At 39.7% G+C, this 24,420-nt stretch overlaps 1 protein-coding gene across 4 annotated transcripts in view; it reads right to left on the bottom strand.

Annotated features, from left to right (window-relative positions):
* Positions 1-699: 699 nt before the first annotated feature.
* acsl5 (acyl-CoA synthetase long chain family member 5) overlaps positions 700-24,420 on the bottom strand; it is a 45,584-nt gene continuing 21,863 nt past the window's right edge. For all 4 annotated transcript variants that reach the window (XM_033033849.1, XM_033033846.1, XM_033033848.1 and 1 more), the window contains exons 9-21: positions 22,873-22,924; positions 21,786-21,859; positions 20,622-20,699; positions 20,099-20,233; positions 15,638-15,772; positions 13,759-13,854; positions 13,393-13,465; positions 12,188-12,276; positions 11,984-12,100; positions 6,390-6,533; positions 6,057-6,158; positions 5,422-5,493; positions 700-960 (exon numbers count right to left, since the gene is read on the bottom strand). In XM_033033849.1, the coding sequence (XP_032889740.1) occupies positions 820-960; positions 5,422-5,493; positions 6,057-6,158; positions 6,390-6,533; positions 11,984-12,100; positions 12,188-12,276; positions 13,393-13,465; positions 13,759-13,854; positions 15,638-15,772; positions 20,099-20,233; positions 20,622-20,699; positions 21,786-21,859; positions 22,873-22,924 (1,308 nt within the window). In that variant the 3' untranslated portion in view covers positions 700-819. The remainder of the gene's footprint in view (positions 961-5,421; positions 5,494-6,056; positions 6,159-6,389; positions 6,534-11,983; positions 12,101-12,187; positions 12,277-13,392; positions 13,466-13,758; positions 13,855-15,637; positions 15,773-20,098; positions 20,234-20,621; positions 20,700-21,785; positions 21,860-22,872; positions 22,925-24,420) is intronic.

The following is a 24,420-nucleotide window of genomic DNA, read 5'->3' as shown; positions in this document are numbered from 1 at the left end:
AGTATTTTTCTGGGCATTTGAGGCACAAATCTACCGCAATGTGAACGTTCTAAACCAGCGCGTTCCACAGGGACCCACTGGAAAGCTGATTTTAAATGGGCATTTATTTACAGCAATTGAACACTGAATTCCTTCCATTTGGCCTATAAATTAATGTAAATGAGATTTAAAAATCATGTTTTATTGTGAATTATTTGTGAATATTATTTGGACATTTAGGCTATTTAAAAATGTTAATCATTTATTAAGAAATAGATAGATGTTTAGATCTAGTAATTGAAGTCTGAAATTAGCTACAATTAGGTAACTAACTAATTATATGCTTTAATTTCAGGTCATCCAAGTAAGATTATTTTATATTTGTTTCAGAATGCTTCAATCTATGATAACTGAAAATTTCATTCAGTTCTCTTAATTTTTAAGAAAGTTATGGGCTTTTGACTGTTCACGATCACAACTTTTTTGTTATGTCCATAGAAAATCAATAGGGAACAAGATGCTCATTTCCGAGTATGAAAATGGCCATAACTTTTTAAATACTTGAGATATGAAAGTGAATTAGATGTCAAATTAAACTTATTTTTATGCTTTATCTGATGGGATAAATTACAGACTTGATTTTTAAAATCTCAAAATTTTGTAACATTGCTACTCATACCATGCTCAAACCTGGTGCTCTGAAAAAAATAATCGACTGAATGTGTTTTTTGGAAAAATCTTTTATTTGGTTTAAACATTCTGGTTTACATCTCAATGTTCCATTCAAGTTGATGACATGGTTAGGATAGGAACACATTATTGTCTTGTTCTAGTTGGAGTTTATCCCTGTGTTTTCTCGTAGAGCCGATCAACCTGCTTTTTGAAAAATGTGCTTAATTCTGATCTTTTGGCCTTCAGTGTTGGAGTCAAGAGTCCATTTTCAATAGTGAACATGTGCGTGTGCAGGTACAAGTCCTTTACCTAGAGAAGATCAGGAAAACTGTCAAGACTAGAAATGATCCGTTCACTCTTTCCTACAACAATACCAATGAGCAACCAAGTTGAGCCAACGTTGCTTTATTTTTATGTACAATTTCACCTTTTATTACTTACATTTTTAATGCACATCAATTAACATGTTCTCATCTCAACCATTAGCTATATGCCTTGTAATTTTACTTCCATCGCAGATTGCCAACACCTGCAATGTTTTGCTTTTCTTGCAGAATCGTGTAAATTTGCAGAGCAGGCACCAATTTCCTTTCAAAAACAAACTCCAACATGCCAAGAGAGTAACTATTAATTGACAATGGAGTCCATCATCAAATGAACGGTCATTTACATCTCAATTTGGAATTAAGATTGTAAGACAGGATTGTTCACTACATTATGGATTCATCTCTACAAGACATGTAATACAATGGATTTTAGTGTAAATTATACAGGAATAACAACATTCCTTTAATTTCCCATTTGAAAAAGAAATGCCCTATTAAAGATCTGCAACTATTTTGATCCAACAAACTAAAATTCAACCAAACCTATTGCAAAAGTCTGTGCAGATCCTATTCAAGGCACGAGTATGAAGAGAAAAATGTTAACCAGAATAGGTACATATAAGCATATTGTCAGGTTGCTTTACAGCTTGATTTTGGAACAGCTCTGCCCATGACCACAAAAAATTGCAGAGACTTGTAGATGTAGTCCCATCCATCACACAGATGAAACTTCCCACCATTGACTCCATTTACACTTCACGTTGACAAAGCAGCCAACATAATCACAAACTTGTCCCACCCCGATCATTCCTCCTTCTCTGCTCCTGTCCAACAGAAGGTACAGAGGTTGAAAGTGTGCACACCAGACCCAGGTTCAACTACTTCTCTTTTTTGATCAGGATTCTGAAAAGGTCCTACAGTGCATTCAGAAAGTATTCAGACCCCTTCACTTTTTCCACATTTTGTTACGTTACAGCCTTATTCTAAAGTGGATTAAATTCATTTGTTTTATCATCAATCTACACACAATACCTCATAATATAAAAGCAAAAACAAGTGTTTAGAAATATTTGCAAAGTAATTAAAAATAAATAACTGAAATATCACATTTACATAAGTATTCAGACCCTTTGCTGTGACACTCAGAATTGAGCTTCGGTGCATCCTGTTTCCATTGTTTATCCTTGAGATGTTTCTACAAGTGGATTGGAGTCCACAAGTGGTAAATTAAATTGATTGTACATGATTTGGAAAGGCACACACCTGTCTATATAAGGTCCCGCAATTGACAGTGCATGCCAGAACAAAAACCAAGCGGTGAAGACGAAGGAATTGGCCAGAGACGTCCGAGACAGGATTGTGTCAAGACACAGATCTGGGGAAGGGTATAAAACAATTTTGGCAGCATTGCAGGTCCCGAAGAGCACAGTGGCCTCCGTCATTCTTAAATGGAAGAACTTTGAAACCACCACGTCTCTTCTTAGAGCTGGCCACCCGGCCAAACTGATCAATCGAGAGAAAAGGGCCGTGGTCAGGGAGGTGACCAAGAACCCGATGGTCACTCTGACAGAGCTCCAGAGTTCCTCTGTGGAGGTGGGAGAAAATTCCAGAAGGACAACTATATCTGCAACACTCCACCAATCAGGCCTTTATGGTAGAGTGGCCAGATGGAAGCCACTTCTCGGTAAAAGGCACATGACAGATCGCTTGGAGTTTGCCAAAAGGCTCCAACATTCTCTGGTCAGATGAAACCAAGATTGAACACTTTGGCCTGAATGCCAAGTGTCACGTCTGGAGGAAACCAGGCACCGCTCATCACCAGGCCAAAACCGTAACTACTGTGAAGCATGGTGGTGGCAGCATCGTGCTGTGGGGATGTTTTTCAGCGGCAGGAACTGGGAGACTAGTCACGATCGAGGGAAAGATGAACGGAGCAAAGTACAGAGAGATCCTTGATTAAAAACCTGCTCCTGAGCATTCAGGACCTCAGACTGGGGCAGAGGTTCTCCTTCCAACAGAACAATGCCCCTAAGCACACAGCCAATACAACACAGGAGTGGCTTCATGACAAGTCTGTGAATGTCCTTGAGTGGCCCAGCCAGAGCCCGGACTTGAACCCGATAGAACATCTCTGTTGGGACCTGAAAATAGCTGTGCATCGACACTCCCCATCCAACCTGACAGAGCTTGAGAAGATCTGCAGAGAAGAATGGGAGAAATTACCCAAATAATGGTGTGCCAAGCTTGTAGCGTCATTCCCAAGAAGACTTGAGGCTGCAATCGCTGCCAAAGGTGCCTCAACAAAGTACTGAGTAAAGGGTCTGAATACTTATGTAAATGTAACATTTCAGTTATTTATTTTTAACTACTTTACAAAAATTTCTATACACCTGTTTTTGCTTTTTCATTATGGGGTATTGTGTGTACATGGATGATAAACAAAAATGAATTTAATCCATTTTAGAATAAGGCTGTGACGTAACAAAATATGTAAAAGGTGAAGGGGTCTGAATACTTTCTGAATGCACTGTATATGCTAGGCCACTGTCCGATTCATTTCTCCCCTCCCCAGTTGTGGCATTGGACTTTGTAGAACTGATGCACTAAAAAGCTGATAACTATATACTGCACTCTGTATCTTCCCCTTAGCTCTATTTCTTGCATTGAGTTTGAGTCAAGTCAGCTCTGGCATGCAATAAGATCTTTGCTGATCTGATAACTCCATTTTATTGCCCTAAAACCTTAACCTTTGATTCCCAGCTAATGCAATGTTACCTACCAATGTTAGAAGACAGCTAAGTATTAAACCAAGATCCAACAGGGATTAGCTCTGGATCTTCATTATGGTTTATGAATTAATGGTTTATGTCATGGAGGGGTGGGATATAAAAAACTTGCCAAGACACAAATTTGAGAATTACAGTAGATGATATCTATCAATAAATATCGTTGCAATTTTAAGTGTGTAAAACATCTAGCAGTTTGACAAGGCACAAGTAAGTGTGAAATAATCCACTCAGATTCAAAGGGGAAATAAAACAGTTACTTAAGCAGAGGTGCTCCTCAATTTATGAACATTTTGTTTTATGAATTTTTGCTATAGTACAATAGATTCTAGAATTTGTTCTGATGTGTATAATAAAAAAATATTTTCCCCCTTTAATGGAAAAATCCTATATATTAGAGGAGACAGAGACACAAAGATAGTTAATTGGATTCAATAAATAATAAAGCATTTCCATTGTATCCTATATTAATGTTGTACTATCCTCCAGTCCGTACAAGCAATAAGCAGCAATTGAAATTAAGGTATAACTGAGTGAACCAAGTTCGATATCCATTAGGTTGGCAGCTGCACAATGTTGCACAGAAGCCTTGATACCACAGATCACAGCCATTTGACGCCATGGTTTCCACTGAACATATTCAATTTGTGAAACTAACCGCAGTATTTACACAAACTATTTTGGAAATAGACCCTGATATAGAATACATTCTGAACTTCATAAGTTAGTATATCTGTAGTGATTAGTTGGGAAGATCTGACTCCATTCTGTCGCCTCCAACTTGATCCCACCACCAGTCACAGCTTCCCATCTCCACCCATTTCTGCCTTCCAAAGATACCACTCCCTCTACATTTCCTTGGCTCACTCATTGCTTTCCATAGAAACCACCCCATCCCCAGGTATTTTCCCCTACAACCGCAGGCGACGTAACACCTGCCGCTAAGCCTCCATCCAGGGACCCCAGCAGTCCTTCCAGGTGAAGCAGAGGTTATTGTGCATCTACTCCATCTGGTGTTCCCAATGTGGCCTCCAGTACATTGCTGTGACTAAGCATAAACTCGGCAACTGTTTCGACAAACACTTGGGCTCAGTCCACCAAGACCTACCAGATCTTTTAGTTGTTAACCTTCCCGTTCCCATGTTGATGCTTCTGTTCTGGGCCTCCTCCATTGCCAGAGTGAGGCCACATGCAAACTGGAGGAGCTGCACCTCATATTCCACATGCGTAGCTTGCAATCCAAATGGTGTGGACATTGAATTCTGCAATTTTAGGTAACCTCTTATAACAACCCCCCTCTCTCCCCCCAACACTCCACCTAGACTCGCACCCAGTTCTCCCCTCCCCCTCCAATCCTTTCTATGTCTTCACCTTTTAAATTATTTTTTCTCACGCCTTCTGTTTTTTTCATCTCTGGCCTTTGTGCAACCATCTGCCTATCAAAACCCTCGCACGTCTGCGTTCACCTGTTACCTTAGTCCTGCCCATTCTCTCTTACAGCTTTCTATCCCTCACACCCCCCTCCAACAATCAATAGCAGTGTTCCAACCCAAAACCTCAACTGTCCCTGGTTTCCAGGGTTGTTGCCTAACCTGCTGAGTTACATCAGTACTTTGTGTCTTAATTGATGGTGGTAATTTCCCCACACAGTAATATACCTGTTCAAATGATTTTAGTCCGGCTTCTTTGCCAATCTTAACCATGTCTTCTAGGATAGCCTTCTTTATTTCCTAAATAATGGTTGGGAGAAAGACAGAAACAAGTTTGGCTATTTCATTATAGTTTGGCAAACTTGAAGCAATCAAATGTATTAGAATCATCTAGTAATTCAATTCTTTATTTATTGAAATCCCATGAGGTGCTGTGAATTTTTGTACTGATGCAGAATTTAGGTTCAATTTAAAAGAACAAGGCTCAAGGTTGACTCGGCGTCATGGAAATTATTTGCAAAGGGAAACATTAATGATGTGAATTCTTAAAAGTAATCAGGATAATGCAGATCTATCAATCACAAACATCTATATCTCAATGAAAAGCAGAACCCTTAATTAAACTAGGTTGTCCCTGTTCATTTTCGCAATTGCATCAATCACACTACCAAATGCATTAATTATAACTATGATACCTACTTCAGTAATGTGCCAAATATCAGTACATTGTAATTTAAATCCTTTATCAATTAGAACAAATCAACAAATAATAACCCAAATTGGTTGCAAGATCCATCATGGCTAACTATTTTGTTGGTTCAACAACTTGAAAATTAAAGTAAAAACAAAATTAAAATTCATACCGGAATCTGGCATAGCTCTTCGTAAGAGCCTTCGAATCCTTTACCTGCAGCAAATTTTGGAAGTACCTCTGGGTCAGGAACCACAATGCCCACCAAATAAGACTGAGAAAAAAGAAAGGTACAATACAATTAATTGAGTACACTGGATAAGGTTGCTGTTCCTTAAATTACGAAGCTTGCGAAATGTTTTACTAAACTATACGTTTAAAGAGAAACGTTTTAATTCAGCACATTACAGGCCAGATTTTTGCATAGTGGTAGAAACATCACTACCCAAAATGGCTGTAGAACTAAAATAAAATGGAAGCAGTAGGGGGGTTGTTTAACATTTACCTGCAAGCTGTCTCCAGCAATAAAAACTTGGGCAACAAGACCACTCTGAATATATACATTCTCAATTTTTTCTGGTGCAATATATTCACCCTGTGCCAGTTTAAATATATTCTTCTTCCTGTCAATTATTTTCAGCGTTCCATTCTGAAATAACAAGAGATTACTTCACATATCCAATAAATATTGCAGATTTTCCAGCCAAATTTTTTATTATTAATTCTTAAAAGCACAAATTATCCATTACCCATTAACAACAAAACCTTGCATCTGACATTTAGTTCACCTTTCTTCATTATTTTCCATGTAACGTTGAAGCACTCATTAGTCCTCAACATGTCTGAACAGGTGCATTGTAACTACATACGCAAGATCAGTTAATTATCCAAGCCTAAACAAGCTTCTTAGACAGTTAATAAGCAATTGATTCATCAGTTTTAAGATAAAAAACTTTTTTTTCCTTCCGCATTATGAGATAATTAGCTCCGGTGCAGTGACTTTGCAGTAATTCAATTGAGATGAAAGATAAATACCAAGTGTAAAATTTAAGGTCAAATCTCTTAGTCATCCTTCACAAAACTGCAACTCTCTGAAAATGTTATTGATTTAAAGGGCTTCTTAATAGATAGCTTTTCACTTTTTAAGTCAAGATATGATTTGGTGGAAGTCTCTCCTCCTGCCCACCCCCCCTCCACAATTATTGCACCTTACTAAAGGTCAAGCAGAACTAACAAATAAGTTCAAACCAAATGAAAGACTGCAAAATATGGAAAGGCAGCATTCATAAGCATCCTCCTGATAAAAACAATGTTGCAGACATTTTGGATAAATTTGGGTTATTTTCTCTAGAACACTGGAGGCTGAGAGGAGACCTTGTAGAACCATATAAAACTGTGAGAGGCTTCGATAAGGTAGTAGACAGTCAGAATCTTTTTCCCAGGGTGGAAATGTCAAAGACTAGAGGGCATAGCTTTCAGGTAAGAGGTGGAAAATTTAAAGGAGATGTGTAGGGCAAGTTTTCTTTTACACAGCGGGGGGCGGGTGCATGAAACGCTGCAAGGGTTGATGGTGAAGGTAGGTACGAAAGTGTCATTGAAGAGGCTTTTAGATAGGCACATGAAAATGCAGATAATGGATGGATATGGATCATTTGAAGGCAGATGAGATTAGTTTATCTTGGCATTATGTTCGGCACAGATATTGTGGGTCAAAGGGCCAGTTCCTGTGCTTCTATATTTAATGTTCTAAAAGGAAGAAAATGGCAGGTGCTTATTTCAATGGTGTGCCATTTGGCCTACTGCAATTAAATGTCAATTGAAGTAAGGCCAGAAAAATTGCACCATGATTTTTCTCAAAAGATTTTTAACAGAACATTTAATAGCCCGTTACGAAAACAGACAAGAGATTACCATATAACCATATAACCATATAACAATTACAGCACAGAAACAGGCCATCTCGACCCTTCTAGTCCGTGCCGAACACATAATCTCCCCTAGTCCCATATACCTGCGCTCAGACCATAACCCTCCATTCCTTTCCCATCCATATAACTATCCAATTTATTTTTAAATGATAAAAACGAACCTGCCTCCACCACCTTCACTGGAAGCTCATTCCACACAGCTACCACTCTCTGAGTAAAGAAGTTCCCCCTCATGTTACCCCTAAACTTCAGTCCCTTAATTCTCAAGTCATGTCCCTTTGTTTGAATCTTCCCTACTCTCAGTGGGAAAAGCTTTTCCACATCAACTCTGTCTATCCCTCTCATCATTTTAAAAGCCTCTATCAAGTCCCCCCTTAACCTTCTGCGCTCCAAAGAATAAAGCCCTAACTTGTTCAACCTTTCTCTGTAACTTAGTTGCTGAAACCCAGGCAACATTCTAGTAAATCTCCTCTGTACTCTCTCTATTTTGTTGACATCCTTCCTATAATTAGGCGACCAAAATTGTACACCATACTCCAGAATTGGCCTCACCAATGCCTTGTACAATTTTAACATTACATCCCAACTTCTATACTCAATGCTCTGATTTATAAAGGCCAGCACACCAAAAGCTTTCTTTACCACCCTATCTACATGAGATTCCACTTTCAGGGAACTGTGCACAGTTATTCCCAGATCCCTCTGTTCACCTACATTCTTCAATTCCCTACCATTTACCATGTACGTCCTATTTTGATTTGTCCTGCCAAGATGTAGCACCTCACACTTATCAGCATTAAACTCCATCTGCCATCTTTCAGCCCACTCTTCCAACTGGCATAAATCTCTCTGTAGACTTTGAAACTCTACTTCATTACCCGCAACCCCACCTATCTTAGTATCATCTGCATACTTACTAATCCAATTTACCACACCATCGTCCAGATCATTGATGTACATGACAAACAACAGTGGACCCAACACAGATCCCTGTGGCACCCCACTCGTCACTGGCCTCCAACCTGACAAACAACCATCCACCATTACTCTCTGGCATCTCCCATTCAGCCACTGTTGAATCCATCTTGCTACTCCACCATTAATACCCAACCATTGAACCTTCTTAACCAACCTTCCATGAGGAACCTTGTCAAAGGCCTTACTGAAGTCCATATACACAACATCCACTGCTTTACCCTCATCAATTTCCCGAGTAACATCTTCAAAAAATTCAAGAAGATTAGTTAAACATGACCTTCCAGGCACAAATCCATGTTGACTGTTCCTAATCAGACCCTGTTTATCCAGATGCTTATATATATTATCTCTAAGTATTCTTTCCATTAATTTGCCCACCACTGACGTCAAACTAACAGGTCTATAATTGCTAGGTTTACTCTTAGACCCCTTTTTAAACAATGGAACAACATGCGCAGTACGCCAATCCTCCGGCACTATTCCCGTTTCTAATGACATTTGAAATATTTCTGCCATAGTCCCTGCTATTTCTACACTAACTTCCCTCAATGTCCTAGGGAATATCCTGTCCGGACCTGGAGACTTATCCACTTTTATATTTCTCAAAAGTGTCAGTACTTCCTCTTCTTTGATCCTCATAGTTTCCATAGCTACTCTACTTGTTTCCCTTACCTCACATAATTCAATATCCTTCTCCTTGGTGAATACCGAAGAAAAGAAACTGTTCAATATCTCCCCCATCTCTTTTGGCTCTGCAGATAGTTGGCCACTCTGACTCTCTAATGGACCAATTTTATCCCTCGTTATCCTTTTGCTATTAATATAGCGGTAGAAACCCTTCAGATTTACTTTTACCTTACTTGCCAAAGCAACCTCATATCTTCTTTTAGCTTTTCTAATTTCTTTCTTAAGATTCTTTTTACATTCTTTATACTCCTCAAGCACCTCATTTACTCCATGCTACCTATAACTATTGTAGATCTCCCTCTTTTTCCGAACCAAGTGTCCAATTTGCCTTGAAAACCATGGCTCTTTACAATTTTTACGATTTCCTTTCAACCGAACAGGGACATAAAGATTCTGTACTCTTAAAATTTCACCTTTAAATGTACTCCATTTCTCTTCCACATCTTTCCCATCAAACAAACTGTCCCAATTTACTCCTTTTAAATCCTTTCGCATCTCCTCAAAGTTAGCCTTTCTCCAATCAAAAATCTCAACCCTAGGTCCAGTTTTGTCCCTCTCCATAATTATATTGAAACTAATGGTATTGTGATCACTGGACCCGAACTGTTCCCCAACGCATACCTCTGCCACCTGACCCATCTCATTTCCTAACAGGAGGTCCAGTACCGCCCCTTCTCTAGTAGGTACTTCTATGTATTGTTGCAAAAAACTATCCTGCACACATTTTACAAACTCCAACCCATCCAGCCCATTTACAGAATGTGTTTCCCAGTCTATGTGTGGAAAATTGAAATCTCCCACAATCACTACCTTGTGCTTACTACTAATATCTGCAATCTCCTTACATATTTGCTCTTCCAATTCTCGCTCCCCATTTGGCGGTCTATAATACACCCCTATAAGTGTTGCTACCCCTTTCCCATTTCTCAGTTCCACCCAAATAGCCTCCCTAGACGAGCCCTCTAATCTATCCTGCCAAAGCACTGCTGTAATATCTTCCCTGATAAGCAATGCAACACCTCCACCTCTTGCCCCTCCAATTCTATCACACCTGAAGCAACGAAATCCTGGAATATTTAGTTTCCAACCACAGCCCTCCTGCAACCATGTTTCACTGATCGCCACAACATCATACTTCCAGGTGTCAATCCAGGCTCTAAGTTCATCCACTTTTCTTACAATGCTCGTAGCATTAAAATATACACATTTAAGAAACCCACCCTCTCTTATTCTCTGATTATTTTCTTTTTCTTCTCTCTCCCCTACATTTTGGGTCAGAGTGCTACCATTCTCTGCCCCCTGCTTCACACACTGACTGCTAGCTTTCCCAATTTGAGTCCCTCCCCCCAACCATACTAGTTTAAAGTCTCCCCAGTAGCCTTTGCAAATCTCCCCGCCAGGATATTGGTCCCCCTTGAGTTCAAGTGCAACCCATCCTTTCTGTACAGGTCGCACCTTCCCCAAAAGAGGTCCCAATGATCCAGAAACTTGAATCCATACCCACTGCACCAGTCCCTCATCCACGCATTTATCCTCCACCTCGCTCCATTCCTACTCTCACTGTCGCGTGGCACAAGCAGTAATCCTGAGATTGTTACCTTTCCAGTCCTTCTCCTTAACTCTCTACCTAACTCCCTAAATTCTTCTTTCAGGACCTCTTCTCTTTTTTTACCTATGTCGTTGGTACCTATATGCACCACAACCTCAGGCTCCTCTCCCTCCCATTTCAGGATTTCTTGGACACATCCCTGACCCTGGCACCAGGGAGGCAAACTACCATCCGGGACTCCTGTCTGCGTCCACAGAATCGCCTATCCGACCCCCTGACTATAGAGTCCCCTATTACAATTGCCCTCCCCTTCTTTTCCTTACCCTTCTGAGCAACCGGACCGGTCTTTGTGCCAGAGGTCCGGCCGCTGTCGCTGCCCCCAGGTAGGCTGTCTCCCCCACCCTTACTCAAGCATGAGTACTTATTTTCAAGGTGTACAGCCACCGGGGTACTCACCAGTCCCTGCCTCTGCCCGTTGCCCTTCCTAACTGTGACCCAGTTTTCTGTCTCCCCGTGGTCTTGGAGTGACCACCTCCCTGTAACTCCTTTCTATGACCTCCTCGCTCTCCCTGAGCAGGCAGAGGTCATCGAGTTGCTGTTCCAGGTTCCTGACACGGTCCCTTAGGAGCCCCATCTCGACGCACCTTGCGCAGATGTGGACGTCTGGAGGGCACTCCGACTCCATGACCTCCCACATCTGACATCCAGAACAGTAAACTGCCCTGGCCCTCATTCTCCCCCTTATCCAAATACAATAAAGCCTTACAATTACAATACAAATACAATACAAGCCAATCAGCTGCTTCCGCTGGTCCTCTTCCACCAATCAGAGGCTTCCACCAGAATCAGAATCCTTCTCTGGAAGTGAGATGGAACGTTGCAGATTTGGGTAACTCACAGCTCCAGGTATTTGGAAAGACCACATACAAGTTTTTTTGGATATATTAATAATCTTACAGGCAGCCATTTTCCAACGTCTCCTGTATGGAGCCATCCATCAGAATCAATAGCCTCCGATGTTTTTTCTGGGTCTTTCAGGTAGCCTTTGAACACATTTGTGCCTTTGACGCACACCTGGAATGGGAGAGCACACAAAGATAAGCAAACAGCAAAAACAATGTATGGAAACATAAAGTCAAGTTACAGTATGTTTTTCTTTACCTCTCCTTCCCCTTTAGCAGCAAAGTAATTCATATCTGCAACATCAACTAATTTCACAATGTTGCAAGGAAGTGGAGGACCAACATGGCCTACAATAAAAAATAAAACACGAGGACCTTGGATCAGTATCGACAAAGAACGCTGTGTGTTCATAATTCTCTCAAACGTTGGCTATCTAGTAAACAGGACAAATGGGTCAATTATGGGGGGTTTTTCCCGGATTTGCCAAGATCCACTGCACTGATTGAAGAAAATTGTTAGAAAGTAAGTGTTTTCATTGAATTTTCTATGTGTATACTCATATCTCCTTTGTCTCTGGAATTTTTCTGTAAAATATAATAAGTTTGCAGATGTCATTAAAATAGCTGGCATTGTAGACAGTGAAGATGGTTATCAAGAATTACAGTGGGATCTTGACCAGTTAGGCATGTGTGTTGGGAAATAAAGTTAAGTTTAATTCAGAGAAGTGTGAAGTGTTGCTTTGCAGGAAGTCATCAGGGCAGGATCTTCTCAGTGAATGATAGAGCCCCTGGGAGTATTGTAAAACAGAGGGGTCTATGAGTAATGTTGTGGTTCCCTGAGATTGGTGTCACAGGTATTTAGGGTCATGAAGAAGGCTTTTCTCATGCTAGTTTCATCAGGCAGGGAAATGCAGATAGAACTTGTGACATTATGTGACAGTTTTACAAGACCTTGGTGAGGCCACATTTGATGTATGGTGTTCAGGTTTGGGTCAGCCTGCTATAGGAAAGATATTAAGTTGGTAAGAATGCTGAGAAGATTTACAAGGATGTTGCTCTTAAAGATAACGGTGTCAAGGGATATGGGGAGAAGGCAGGGGTACTGATTGCGGATGATCAGCCATGATCACATTAAATGACGGTGTTGGCTAGAAGGGCCGAATGGCCTACTCCTGCACCTATTGCCTATTGTCCATTATTGTCTATCAAAGTCCTGAGCTATAGGGAGAGATTGGGCAAGCTAAGATTTTATTCCTTAGAGTGCAGGAGGTTGAGGGTTGATCTTACAGACTTGTAAGAAAACATGAGGAAAATGGATATGGCGAATGCACAGAGTATTTTCCAATGGTAGGGGAATCAAGCAGTATGTGTAGCTTCAGTTCACGACTTGAAAGTCAAATGCAAATTAATGATTAGCTTTGAGAGGAAGCAAAGGGAAAATAGGTGTTTAAAAAAACAAGTTACCGGCAGAAGAATCTCCAGCCATTGAGAAGGTACATCCAGCAGTGCATTCAGTTTGCCCATATGCTTCAAAAATCTATTAACAACATAAACAAACTAGATCCCAGTTCATCTCTTATTAATTAAAAAAGTCATTTGTGATTAGTTGATCTCCATGCAGTAACTTCATTACATTTTAAGCCATTTCTTAACATTCCAATGTTTCCACATATACAATCTTAATATGCTTCTTCTTACAGGAAAACTTTCAATTGCATAAACATTTGAAGGCCCAAAATCTTAAAACTATTTGCAGGGCAAAAGGTAAATGTGAGGTAAAAGCAAATGAACAACAGCAAATGAAATAACAGCACACAATTCGATACATACTTGACAGCCCAATGCTGCTCGGAGAAAGGTCAAAACTGCAGGGGAAATGGGAGCTGCGCCTGTTACCATTACACGGACACGTCCCCCCATGGTAGCCTGCAATAGATAAAATAATTTAGAACAACCTTTTAAATGCTTATTAAAAATAAAGACACAATGAGTTGTCACTTTCAGCACTAGATTAAAATCTGCAAATTATAAATAATGTTCTGTTAATAGTATTTATCTAGATGATAGGAAATCACTCGGCTCTATTTAATATCCATTAAATCCTCGTTGTAGCGGTCCACAGGGGGGAAATGGTGTCTGTTGGTGCAATTTGTACGCTTTAACCGAGTTTGGCATTATCAGTGTACGTGGTTGAAACAAAGAACTGCAGATGATGGTTAATACACAAAAGGACACAAGGTGCTGGAGTAAACTCAGAAGGTCAAGCAGCATCCCAGGAGAACATGGATAGGTTATGTTGGAAACCTTCAGGCTGATTCAGTCTGCTGCGTAACTTCATTGTGCGTTATTTCACCTTAAAAATAGACGCCGATGCCTCTGGTCTACATCAGCGAGCCTATCTTCACCCATCGCATGGTCCGTTGTTGTGGCTCACGTTGTACCCCCTGGCTGGCAGTGCTTTCTTCAGGCCACTGCCACTGACAGGGTGCATTTGGTCACTTTGGGTCTCTCTCCCCTCTCACCAGGGGCAGCTTTTTCCTGTCGGCCGTCACTTTGTCTCTTTATTAAGATCCATTCAATAAATCTCCTTGCCATTGATAGAAAAGAAGTGGTGGCTGGTGAGAGGGGAGTGAGCCCCACAGTGACCGAACATGTTCTGTCGTTGGAGGAGGTCTGAAGAAAGCATTGTTGGCCAGAGACTACAACGCGAGCTGCAATGACAGCCGCGTCAACCAGGCCGTGCTGTGGGGAGAGGAAGTGCTCACTGGTGTACCTTGCGAACCGAGGGTGGCATCGGAAGCCAGGGGTGTAAGCGGCCAGAGAGATGGTACGAGCTGGGGAGGGTCGGCAAGTTTGTCCGTTATAACTGAAATCCGTTATAAAGGGGTCGGGTAAAACAAGGGTTTACTGTATTACATTCTTAAACAAGGATCTTATATGTATGTGATGGGCCTTCGTACGACAATAATCAGTCAAAGTGTGACACGAACCCACGTATTCCCAGAAAAGTTTCACCTGCCTTATCTTTCTTCAAGAAACCTCTTTGGGGCCAATAAAACAGTTACTCTACCATAGAAGCACAAATAGCTGCAGATGCTTGCCTTGATAGAGTGGATGTGGGTAGGATGCTTCCAGTAGCGGGAGAGTCTAGGGCCAGAGAGCACAGACTCAGAATAAAACAATGTACCTTTAGAATGGAGATGAGGAGAAATTCCTTTAGCTGGAGGCAGGAGAATGGGGTTGAGAGGTAAAAATAGATCAAGCCACAATCGAATGGGGGAGCAGACTCAATGAGCCAAATGGCTTAATTCTGCTCCTATGTCTTATGGTCATGGTCTAATCTTCAGCAAAAAATAACATTGAGTACTGATGCAGGGTCCCAACCCAAAATGTTGACAATGCCCTCGCCTCCATAGCTGCTGCTTGACCCATTGATTTCCTCCATGAAGCCGGTGGTGAATTAGCTACAGAACAGTATTTGCAGATCTAAGTAAACAGTACCTAAATATACTTTCCCAGCTGGAATGGGGGAAAAATTCAGTGGCAAGAACACTCATTGACAAAAGAATTTGGATAGTTAGCTTAGCATTCTGTTACGACATCCAAAAACCTAACCAGGAATTACGTTTGCAAGCAGCTACCTTAACCATTGCCAAAAACAGACAAATGTAATTTCCTGCTCAGGATAAGATAAACAGTCTATACCTACTTGAATTTTGTTGAAAATCACTTTATCCCAAAAGCTGTCATTTCTACTAATTCCTCTGAAGAGTTCAGCTTGCTTGCTTCTAAGTGCAAAATTTAACAGCCCTCTTTTAAAAGGGGGTGGAAATGAACTTTGCACCTGTAATTAAAAAATAAGTGTTAAATAAATTTAAATTCTAGAGCAGTGTTTGGAATTTCTGAATTGATCAACCATGTATATGTTTGTTTTGAATGAAGAACCTCCAGCGAAAGAAGTTGCATTTCATTAAACACACACAAAAACCTGACCTCAAATGATCAATAAGGTTTGATTAAATAGGCAATACCGTGCATCCAAACCATGAGGTAGAGTTTAATTTAATCTCTCCAGTGTAGTACAATCAATGAATAGCAATGGCTAGATACTTCTCAAGGAGAAAGAACTCACCAGTTTCCAGTGCGTCTTCAGGCATCCCTACACCCCCTCCCCCCCTCAATTAAGTCATCTTAATAGCAGAAACGAGAAAGAAACAAGTCCAAAAACAATTATACAGGTCAGCAACCAAAGAGGGATATTGAGTGTTCAAAAAGGAACTGCAGATGCTGGAATATCGAAGGTACACAAAATTGCTGGGGAAACTCAGCGGGTGCAGCAGCATCTATGGAGCGAAGGAAATAGGCGACGTTTCGGGCCGAAACCCTTCTTCAGACTGAAGTGTGAATGTAGTGTAGTGTATTGAGTGTAGTGGTTTGGATTGTGCTATCCAGTGGCTTGATGTAGATCTCCCGGGTAACACAATTTCCATTCTGTGCCATGGAATAAGAAGGTCAGTAACATGATGGAGATTAGATGGCAGTTCACCGGACAACCTCTCCATCAGCAAGTGCACCAGGTCTGAGGCAGAGTTCAGTCCGATTGAGCTGAGGAACAGGACACATATTGTGAATGGCTCTTTAGCTCCACACCACCATGCTACATATGGAACACAAGACCACTCATTTCAATGGAGCCACCAAACTGGGTTGAAATGTCGTGATTGTGTTCTTTTAACATTTTAGTCAATATTTTTAATTAATTTCTTTCACTTTACACACTTGATGGAAAAAGTATTTTTTTAATTAAATGTAACTGTTTTTGATTATTAATACTTTAAAGCAGGGAACTTTGAAATGTTTTATACAATCGGGCTACATAAACATAGTTTTGTGGAAGGGAAATTAAGTTTGACCTACTTATTGGGATTCCTTGAAGAAGTAACATTTACAGTAGATAAAGGATACTGATGGATGCATGATAGACATAAAATGTGGGAGTAACTCAGCAGGACAGGCAGCATCTCTGGAGAGAAGGAATGGGTGACGTTTCGTGTCAAGACCCTTCTTCAGACTGATGCATGATAGTTAGATTAGCAGATGAAATTGGATAAGAACTAGGGCAGACACGGTGGCGCAGCAGTAGAGTTGCAGCCTTACAGCGCTTGCAGCACCAGAGACCCGGGTTCGATCCCGACTAACGGTGCTGTCTGTACACCGTTTGTACCTTCTCCCCGTGACATCATGGGTTTTCTCCGAGACCTTTGGTTTCCTCCCACAGTCCAAAGATGTACAGGTTTGTAGGTTAATTGGCTTGGTGTATGTCCCAAATGTGTGTAGGATAGTGTTAGTGTGCGGGGATCGCTGGTCGGTGTGGACTCGGAGGGCCAAAGGGCCTGTTTCTGTGTTGTATCTCTAAACTAAACTAAGATATTGCATCAAAAGTTATTGCAGAACAAAAACGAAAGTTCATTGTATGGATGGCACCATAGTGTGGATAGAGGACTATTCGCTAGTAGAGAGTACAAAATGGACCTGGATCTGTGCTGGATCTACTTGTTACTATTGGATAAAAGCACTGAAGGTATGGTTGTTACGTTTGCTTATGACACAAAGGAAGATAGGAAAACAAGTTGTGAAAGGGGTTTTAGGATTTTGCAAATGGATAAAAGAAAGGTAAGCAAATGGATTATGATCTGGCACATGGATTATAATGTGGATAATTGTCCATTTTGGCAGAAAGATAAAAAAGAAGCACGTTATCTCAACTGTGATAGACTGCAGGCTCTGAGATGCAGAAGGTTTTTGATTTCCAAGATCATCATTTTTCGGGGTAAGCAGGAACAGCAAGACATTAAGAAGTCCAACCAAATGTTATTGCTTGGTGCAAGGGAGATTGAATACAATAGTTCAGCTTCCAATAAGAATTGGTGAGATCACATCTGTTTTCCTCATGTAAGAAATTATGTTGCTTGAGGCATTTCAGAGGTTTACTGAAAGAATACCTGGAATGGGCAGGGTGTTTTATGAGGCAAGTTTAGACTGACTAGGCTTGTATTTGCTATTGTTTAGAAGAATGAAAGGGAAGAATAGATTGGAGTGGTTTTGACCATCTGGACACGAGGATGGCAGAGTGTTGTAGGAGTTGGCACTGCAGCTTCACAGCTACTGACAAACATGGCGTTAATCCTGTCCTTGTGTATCGTCTGTGTGAGGTTTGCGTGTTCTCTCTGGGACTGTATGTTTCCCCTGGGTGATCTGTTTTTCTCAACGTGCCAAGGATATGCTGTTATGTTAATTGGCAAATATAAATTGCTCCTTAGTGTAGGTAAGTGACAACATAATCAAAGGGGAGATGATGGGCATGTGTGAAGGAGGATATGTTGCAGTGGTACAGGGATATAAGTGGATGCAATTGTTCTTTTGAGAGCTGGCATGGGCCCAATGAGTCAAAAGATTTCCTTCTGTAGAGCAATGAGTGAGTTAGTAGGGTGGGTTCCACTTGGAGTAGTATACAGCACAAGGGGATCAATGGTTACAAATAGAAGGTTGTTCATTTACAGTAAGACCGTGATGCATTGAAATTATCTCACATGGTGGGATGTGAGTCTTTGAAGCTCTCCTCTCCAATGGAAGCATTTTAAAATAATTTTAAAGCAGAGGTGTATTGATACGCAATAGAAGAGAAAGAATACCATGGGCAGATAGGAATGCTGATCTGAGGTTACAACAATACGACACGATAGAACTTTATTTATCCCAGGAGAGAAATTGATCATCCAGATTATTATTGGTCTATTATTGTCATGTGTACCCAAATAGTGATAAACTGTTTTGGGTGCTATCCAGGCAAATCATTCCATATGTGATTATAATCATATCATATATGAATGAGTACAACAGGTTGTGCCAATAGAGAAATGATACAGAATGCAGAATATAGTGTTACAGCTACAGGGAAAATAACAAGTACAAAGGCCACAAAGAGGTAGAGTGAAATACATCCTTAATTATTATTCATGATTATTCATGATTTTAATCATCTGTGCAGCTAGCTCAAGTGACTTACAGATGGCCTTAATTTGTATATTTGTTTTTTTTTCATATATTTGACAGCAGAAGACCATCAAACCAAGTCAGAAGTCCAATCATCTCTCCTAACCCAATCTACCTTGTGGTACAGCCTCAACAGTGTGGCAGGGAATAAATATTAAAGGTAATGAATAACATTTCACATTTACAATTCCTTTACATTGTTTGAGAGGCCTACAGTATTTCAAACTGTTACCCAAGAAGAGAAGAAAAGACTGCCCTTCTAACATTTTAACCAACAGAAAACAAAAATGTAAGGGTTGAAAATTGCAGGAAGTTGACATGAAATTGGAATGTTAAAATTCCAGCACAGATAAAAAAATAATATTCAAATTCTAGAACGTCAAAATCAAATCACTCTGTTATAACTTAACTTGAACTGGTATATAATTTATAATTAGAAATCCTAAACATCAACATTAAGGATGATTAATTTGGCTGTTTAATCTGGTCAAAGGAGAGAACAAAACTGTTGCCTATGATGTGAAAGGTTAGAGCCAGGGTCAAAACTTTCACAATAGTCAGAGATGAAGTTAGGAAGAGCTTTTGCACTCAAATGGTGCTGGAAACACGGAACTCTCTGCCCAAAATCTATCGAGGTTGTCTGACAATTAAAAATTTCAAATCAACTTAATAGAATTCTGTTAGTCAAAGGCTATAGAGGTTACATAAGCAAAAAATATGGATGGTATTAAAGCACAAATCAGATATAGCTCTGTGAAAAGTTGGATAATGCTATGCGTCCAGTGAAACGGGTGATCAATGGTTGGCATGGATGGTGGGCCAAAGGACACGTTTTCATGCTGTATCGTTCAATCCACCCAGTGTTATAGATTGAGAGAGTGATGCACTCTGTTGATAAAGTGATGGAGTGGCCCATGCCGTCCAACATGTCCCAGCTACACTAGTCACACCTGCCTGCATTTGGCCCATATTCTTCTAAACCTATATTCAATGGATATAAAATTGTGCCATTTATTAAAGAGTGGCAGGGAAAGAAAAGAAAATGCAAAGAAATTATTATATTATTTTAAAATTAATATATTCTTCTTCCACATTAAACTCTGCAAAAGGAACAAACCTTATCGTAGACACGAGTCAGTAGTCTAGGCACAACTGGAAAGAATGTAGGCTGAAGGGTCTTCATATCATCTAGTAGCAGTTGGATGTTGCCTTGGAAGAATCCCACTCTGGAACCACTGCAGTACAGTGTTGCCTGATACAATACAATTGCATTCATTTAATAAGCTATGTTCAGCATGATCTCATTAATAAATTGCACCCCAAAACCACTGCGATTAAAAAAAAATGACATCGATATATGCAAAAATCTACATTTTTCACATTTAGGCTACTGGATTCCAGTGACTAACTGTATTAGTGAATTACCATGGTCGAAGAAGTTGCTTATTCCAGGTTACTGTTAGCATCCCAAAACAACATTAACACAATCGGAGACTCTTAATTTCAGAAATTAGAAACCCAAAACAGTCACACCTCAAAATAATGCCCAAAATCCACCCTCTTGTCTCAAGACTGCTGTTTTGCTGGAGAAAGAAGGTTTAATTTTGCCCTAGAAGTTGCACGAAAATGCATCTTGTTACCTGAACCAGTCTTTCAAACATGTGTGCCAGAGGGAGGTAGGAGATCGAAATATCATCAACGTTGATGGAAAAGTTGGGCTGTGCAGATAAGAAGTAGGCAATTAGAATATATCCAAACAACAAGTGACAAGACATGTCAGCATGAGATTGTTCAAAGCAAAATTAATCAATTAGGAGTCTCAATTCTACAAAAGCAGCTCCAGTTCTTAGCACTGGAATTAATGGATTAAAGCAGTCTCAACCCTTTATCCAAATAAAGCCAATCTGCAGTATTGAAAAGAAATCTACTTAAGGTCAGGCATAAAGTACGCATAAGGCTTGTCAATTTTTTAATTAATTGAAATCTAAGCCAAATCTTTGCCATCTTTCAAAACACAAAAGAAAATTCCAACACCAGAATTTCTGGTTCCTCTGAGTTTACCTAATATGCAATAACCTTTTTAAAAAGAACTTCCAATTCCATCTAATGCTTTGCCTTTGACTATCTGAAGGCATGCTCCAACTTTTCTTTTGGAGCTTTAAGAATTGCCTCTATCCCTCACAAATTGATTTGTTGTTAAGTTATTCTTCTTCTTGCGTGTGGCGTGCACAGCCTAAAGTTGTAGGACAACTTGTTCTATTTGATCTTATGTGATGTGCACGCCGGGTTGATTGCATTCGTCGAAACAGGGCGGACCACGTGAAGGTTGCAATCTTCCACCCCGTTAAGTTATTCAGATCACCCAACAGAATACATTCAGCTGCAGATGAGAAATCAAGATCTAATAGACCATGACATAGGATCAGATTTAGACCATTCGGCCCATTGAATCCACTCTGCCATTTAATCATGGCCAATCTATTTTTCCCTCTCAACCCCATTCTCCTGCCTTCTCTCTGTAACCTTTGACACCCTTAATAATCAGCAACCTAACAATCTCCGCTTTAAATGACATGGCCTCCACCGCCATCTGTGGCAATGAATAAGATGCAGTTTAGATAAACAGCACCACACAACCACATGAGATTGGGGAAATGTCAAACAAAATGATAAAGGTAAATTCAAAGCAGAGCATTGCCATGGTATTTAATACATGTTTGTCCCAGCAATTCCACAAAATACCATTGCAAAATCATCCATGGCCACTTTCAGCTCAGATGTCCCAGCAGCATTATCATACATACCTCCATCATCCTAAAGCATGCTGCCGAATTGGCCACAATATTTCCATGAGTCAACATGGCTCCTTTAGGGTCACCTGTTTCAGAAAATACAGAATATCATTCATGTTTCATGATTCATATCCTTCCATTCACGTAGGCACAGACATTGTGGAGCAAAGTGCCCGTTCCTATGCTGTACTCTTCTATGTTTTCCTATATACATTTACTAATCTAGATTACACAACACTGTTCTATTTCCCACACCCAAATCTACTAGGAAATGCAGGCATCTTTCAATTATATTAAATTAACCGTGGGTTATTTTAATATAAAGCAATTGCTAAACAGAGCAAAGTTAAAATCTATTTAAAAAAAACTTTAAATGCTTCTCAGCAAGTCAGGCAGCATCTGTACAAAGAGAAACTTTGAATAAACTTCAGAACTGGTGAAGGATCTCAGACTTGAAATGTTAACTGTTTCTCTTTCCACAAATGTTTCTCTTTCCAGCATTTTCTGGTTTTTGCTTCAGTGTATTTTTTGGGGGATTTTCTATCAAATTGGCCACATTTCCACGTGTCAAGTTCTGCCAAAGGACAAGTTCTGCCAAATTGATCCCAAATTTTTGACTAAATTAGCTTCAGGAAATGGGGAGATTTCAAAACAAAAATTATATATCTTTCGGGAGTTGGTAGGGAAAAGATTGATGAAGCTCATGAGAATCAACTTCCACAGGAACTTCAGTACTGAAGTCAGAGATGTCGCCTAAGGTGATTAATTTCCGGCATCATTTTGTATTGAGATAGATTTAATTACGCTAAAATTGCATAACATTTATTTTTACCAGCCTGGATGTTTTAAAAACGTGGTTATTTTATATTCATTTGACGGTGTGGAACTATATCAATTTCCTCAAATCATTTGGATGGTGTCTTGCATGAAACTTGGCCAGATTCAAATCAAGCTCCTTGGGATCTAAGGACAATGTGTACATTGTTTTTTTCCATTCCTTGACCAAGGCTTCTGTGATTGTCCTATCATATACATAATTGCAAAAGAAACACTTTAAGTCATATTAGGAGGAATCTCTCAAACATGAGAACTGAAATACCTGTTGTTCCACTTGTAAAGCATATAATGCTCAAGTCATCAGGCTTTGGTGGCTAGAAAACAGTGAATAAAGTCTTATTTGAGAAGAAATATTCAAAATAGACAGTGTGTATGAAATTGGCCTTAAAATTAATGATTGCAATGTATTAATTTATATGATCAATTGAAATGAAAATGCAACAAAGTTCCCCCATAAAATAAGAACTCTGAATTGTAACATTTGTAATTAATAACTTGGAAGTAAAAATAATAGTGAAAAGGTTATAAAGATGTCCATATTTTGGCATCAAATCCCTGCCATCATCTTGATTGGTCATTTAAACACAGTGGAGTGTGTGGTGTTGGAGGAGTATCCCTCCTGGCTTAAAGTAGTTTGATTCTGAGAAATAGTTGATTCAAAGCTGAGCTGTTTTATATCCAAATAAAATTCCAGGGAAGTCTTATGTGAAGAGTGGCCAACAGAAATCAGACCAGGGAATATGAAATTAAAGAGAAATGCAAATGTTTGAAGACGCAGACACACATATAAGAAACAATTTTATTATTTAGTGAGGGAAGATGCAAAAAAAATGTAATAATAAGTAGAATTGAAAGGAAAGTTTAAATACATGCAAAGTTACCGTTATCCGAAAGTCACACAGACAGGCCTGCATTCATTGTGAAGCCTTTAGTTAGTCATAATGCTCCAAAGTATTATAGCTACTGGAATGCTTAAAATGGAACCAATGTAGTAACATAACAGGCATTTCTGCACAATACTGTCCCACAAAAAAACACCCAAATATTTTTTTATTTATGTCGATCAAGGAATAAATACTGTGCAGAAGTTACTCTGCTAAAGTTCAAAATAAAACCAAGAGTACAACCATGTGTGTGTGACAATGCAGATGGAGTCCCTGCTTAATATCTCATCAGAAAGACGGCACTCCCAGCAATCAAGTAGGAACCACTATATTGGAGTTTCGGCAAAGATTTAGTCCTTTCTCTGGAAAAAGACTTGAACCCCATTGTTTTGAAGGCAATAGTACAATTATTGACCCTTGGTTTGGAGACCTTACGCAGATCGACCACAAGCAGAGGGATGCAGATCTACCTTACTTCAATTAATGCAGTAGAATACGATTGGGTCAATTGTGAGGCCAAGGTCAAAATTGTGAGCTCACACGTAAACTTTAAATGCGGCAAGATATATTTATGGCTGAACCTCTCAGATATGTGCTTAATAATCGGTTTGCTGCGTAGATTTTTACTATGATTGCAACATCTCTTTAATTATGTCTATCCAGTGACACATTTAAACGTATGTATTTTAACCGTGTCATCACAATTATGACCCTAATTTGTTATGTGACTCATTTTAGATTCTTTAATAAAATGAAGTTACACAAAATCTAAAACATTAGAAATGATTTGAGAGATTGTTGGGTGATGTGGAAAAGCAATGCATTAACACATCATCATAAGGCCCCTTTAAATGAATGTAATTGAATAATAGGTTTCAACATAAACATGCAGAATATAGAAGTTGAAACACAATAACAAACCTACT

Source organism: Amblyraja radiata, chromosome 15 (assembly GCF_010909765.2).
Source record: "Amblyraja radiata isolate CabotCenter1 chromosome 15, sAmbRad1.1.pri, whole genome shotgun sequence".
Lineage (NCBI taxonomy): Eukaryota > Metazoa > Chordata > Chondrichthyes > Rajiformes > Rajidae > Amblyraja > Amblyraja radiata.
The sequence above is the reverse complement of the archived record's forward strand: the minus strand, read 5'-3'. Positions and strand labels throughout refer to the sequence as shown.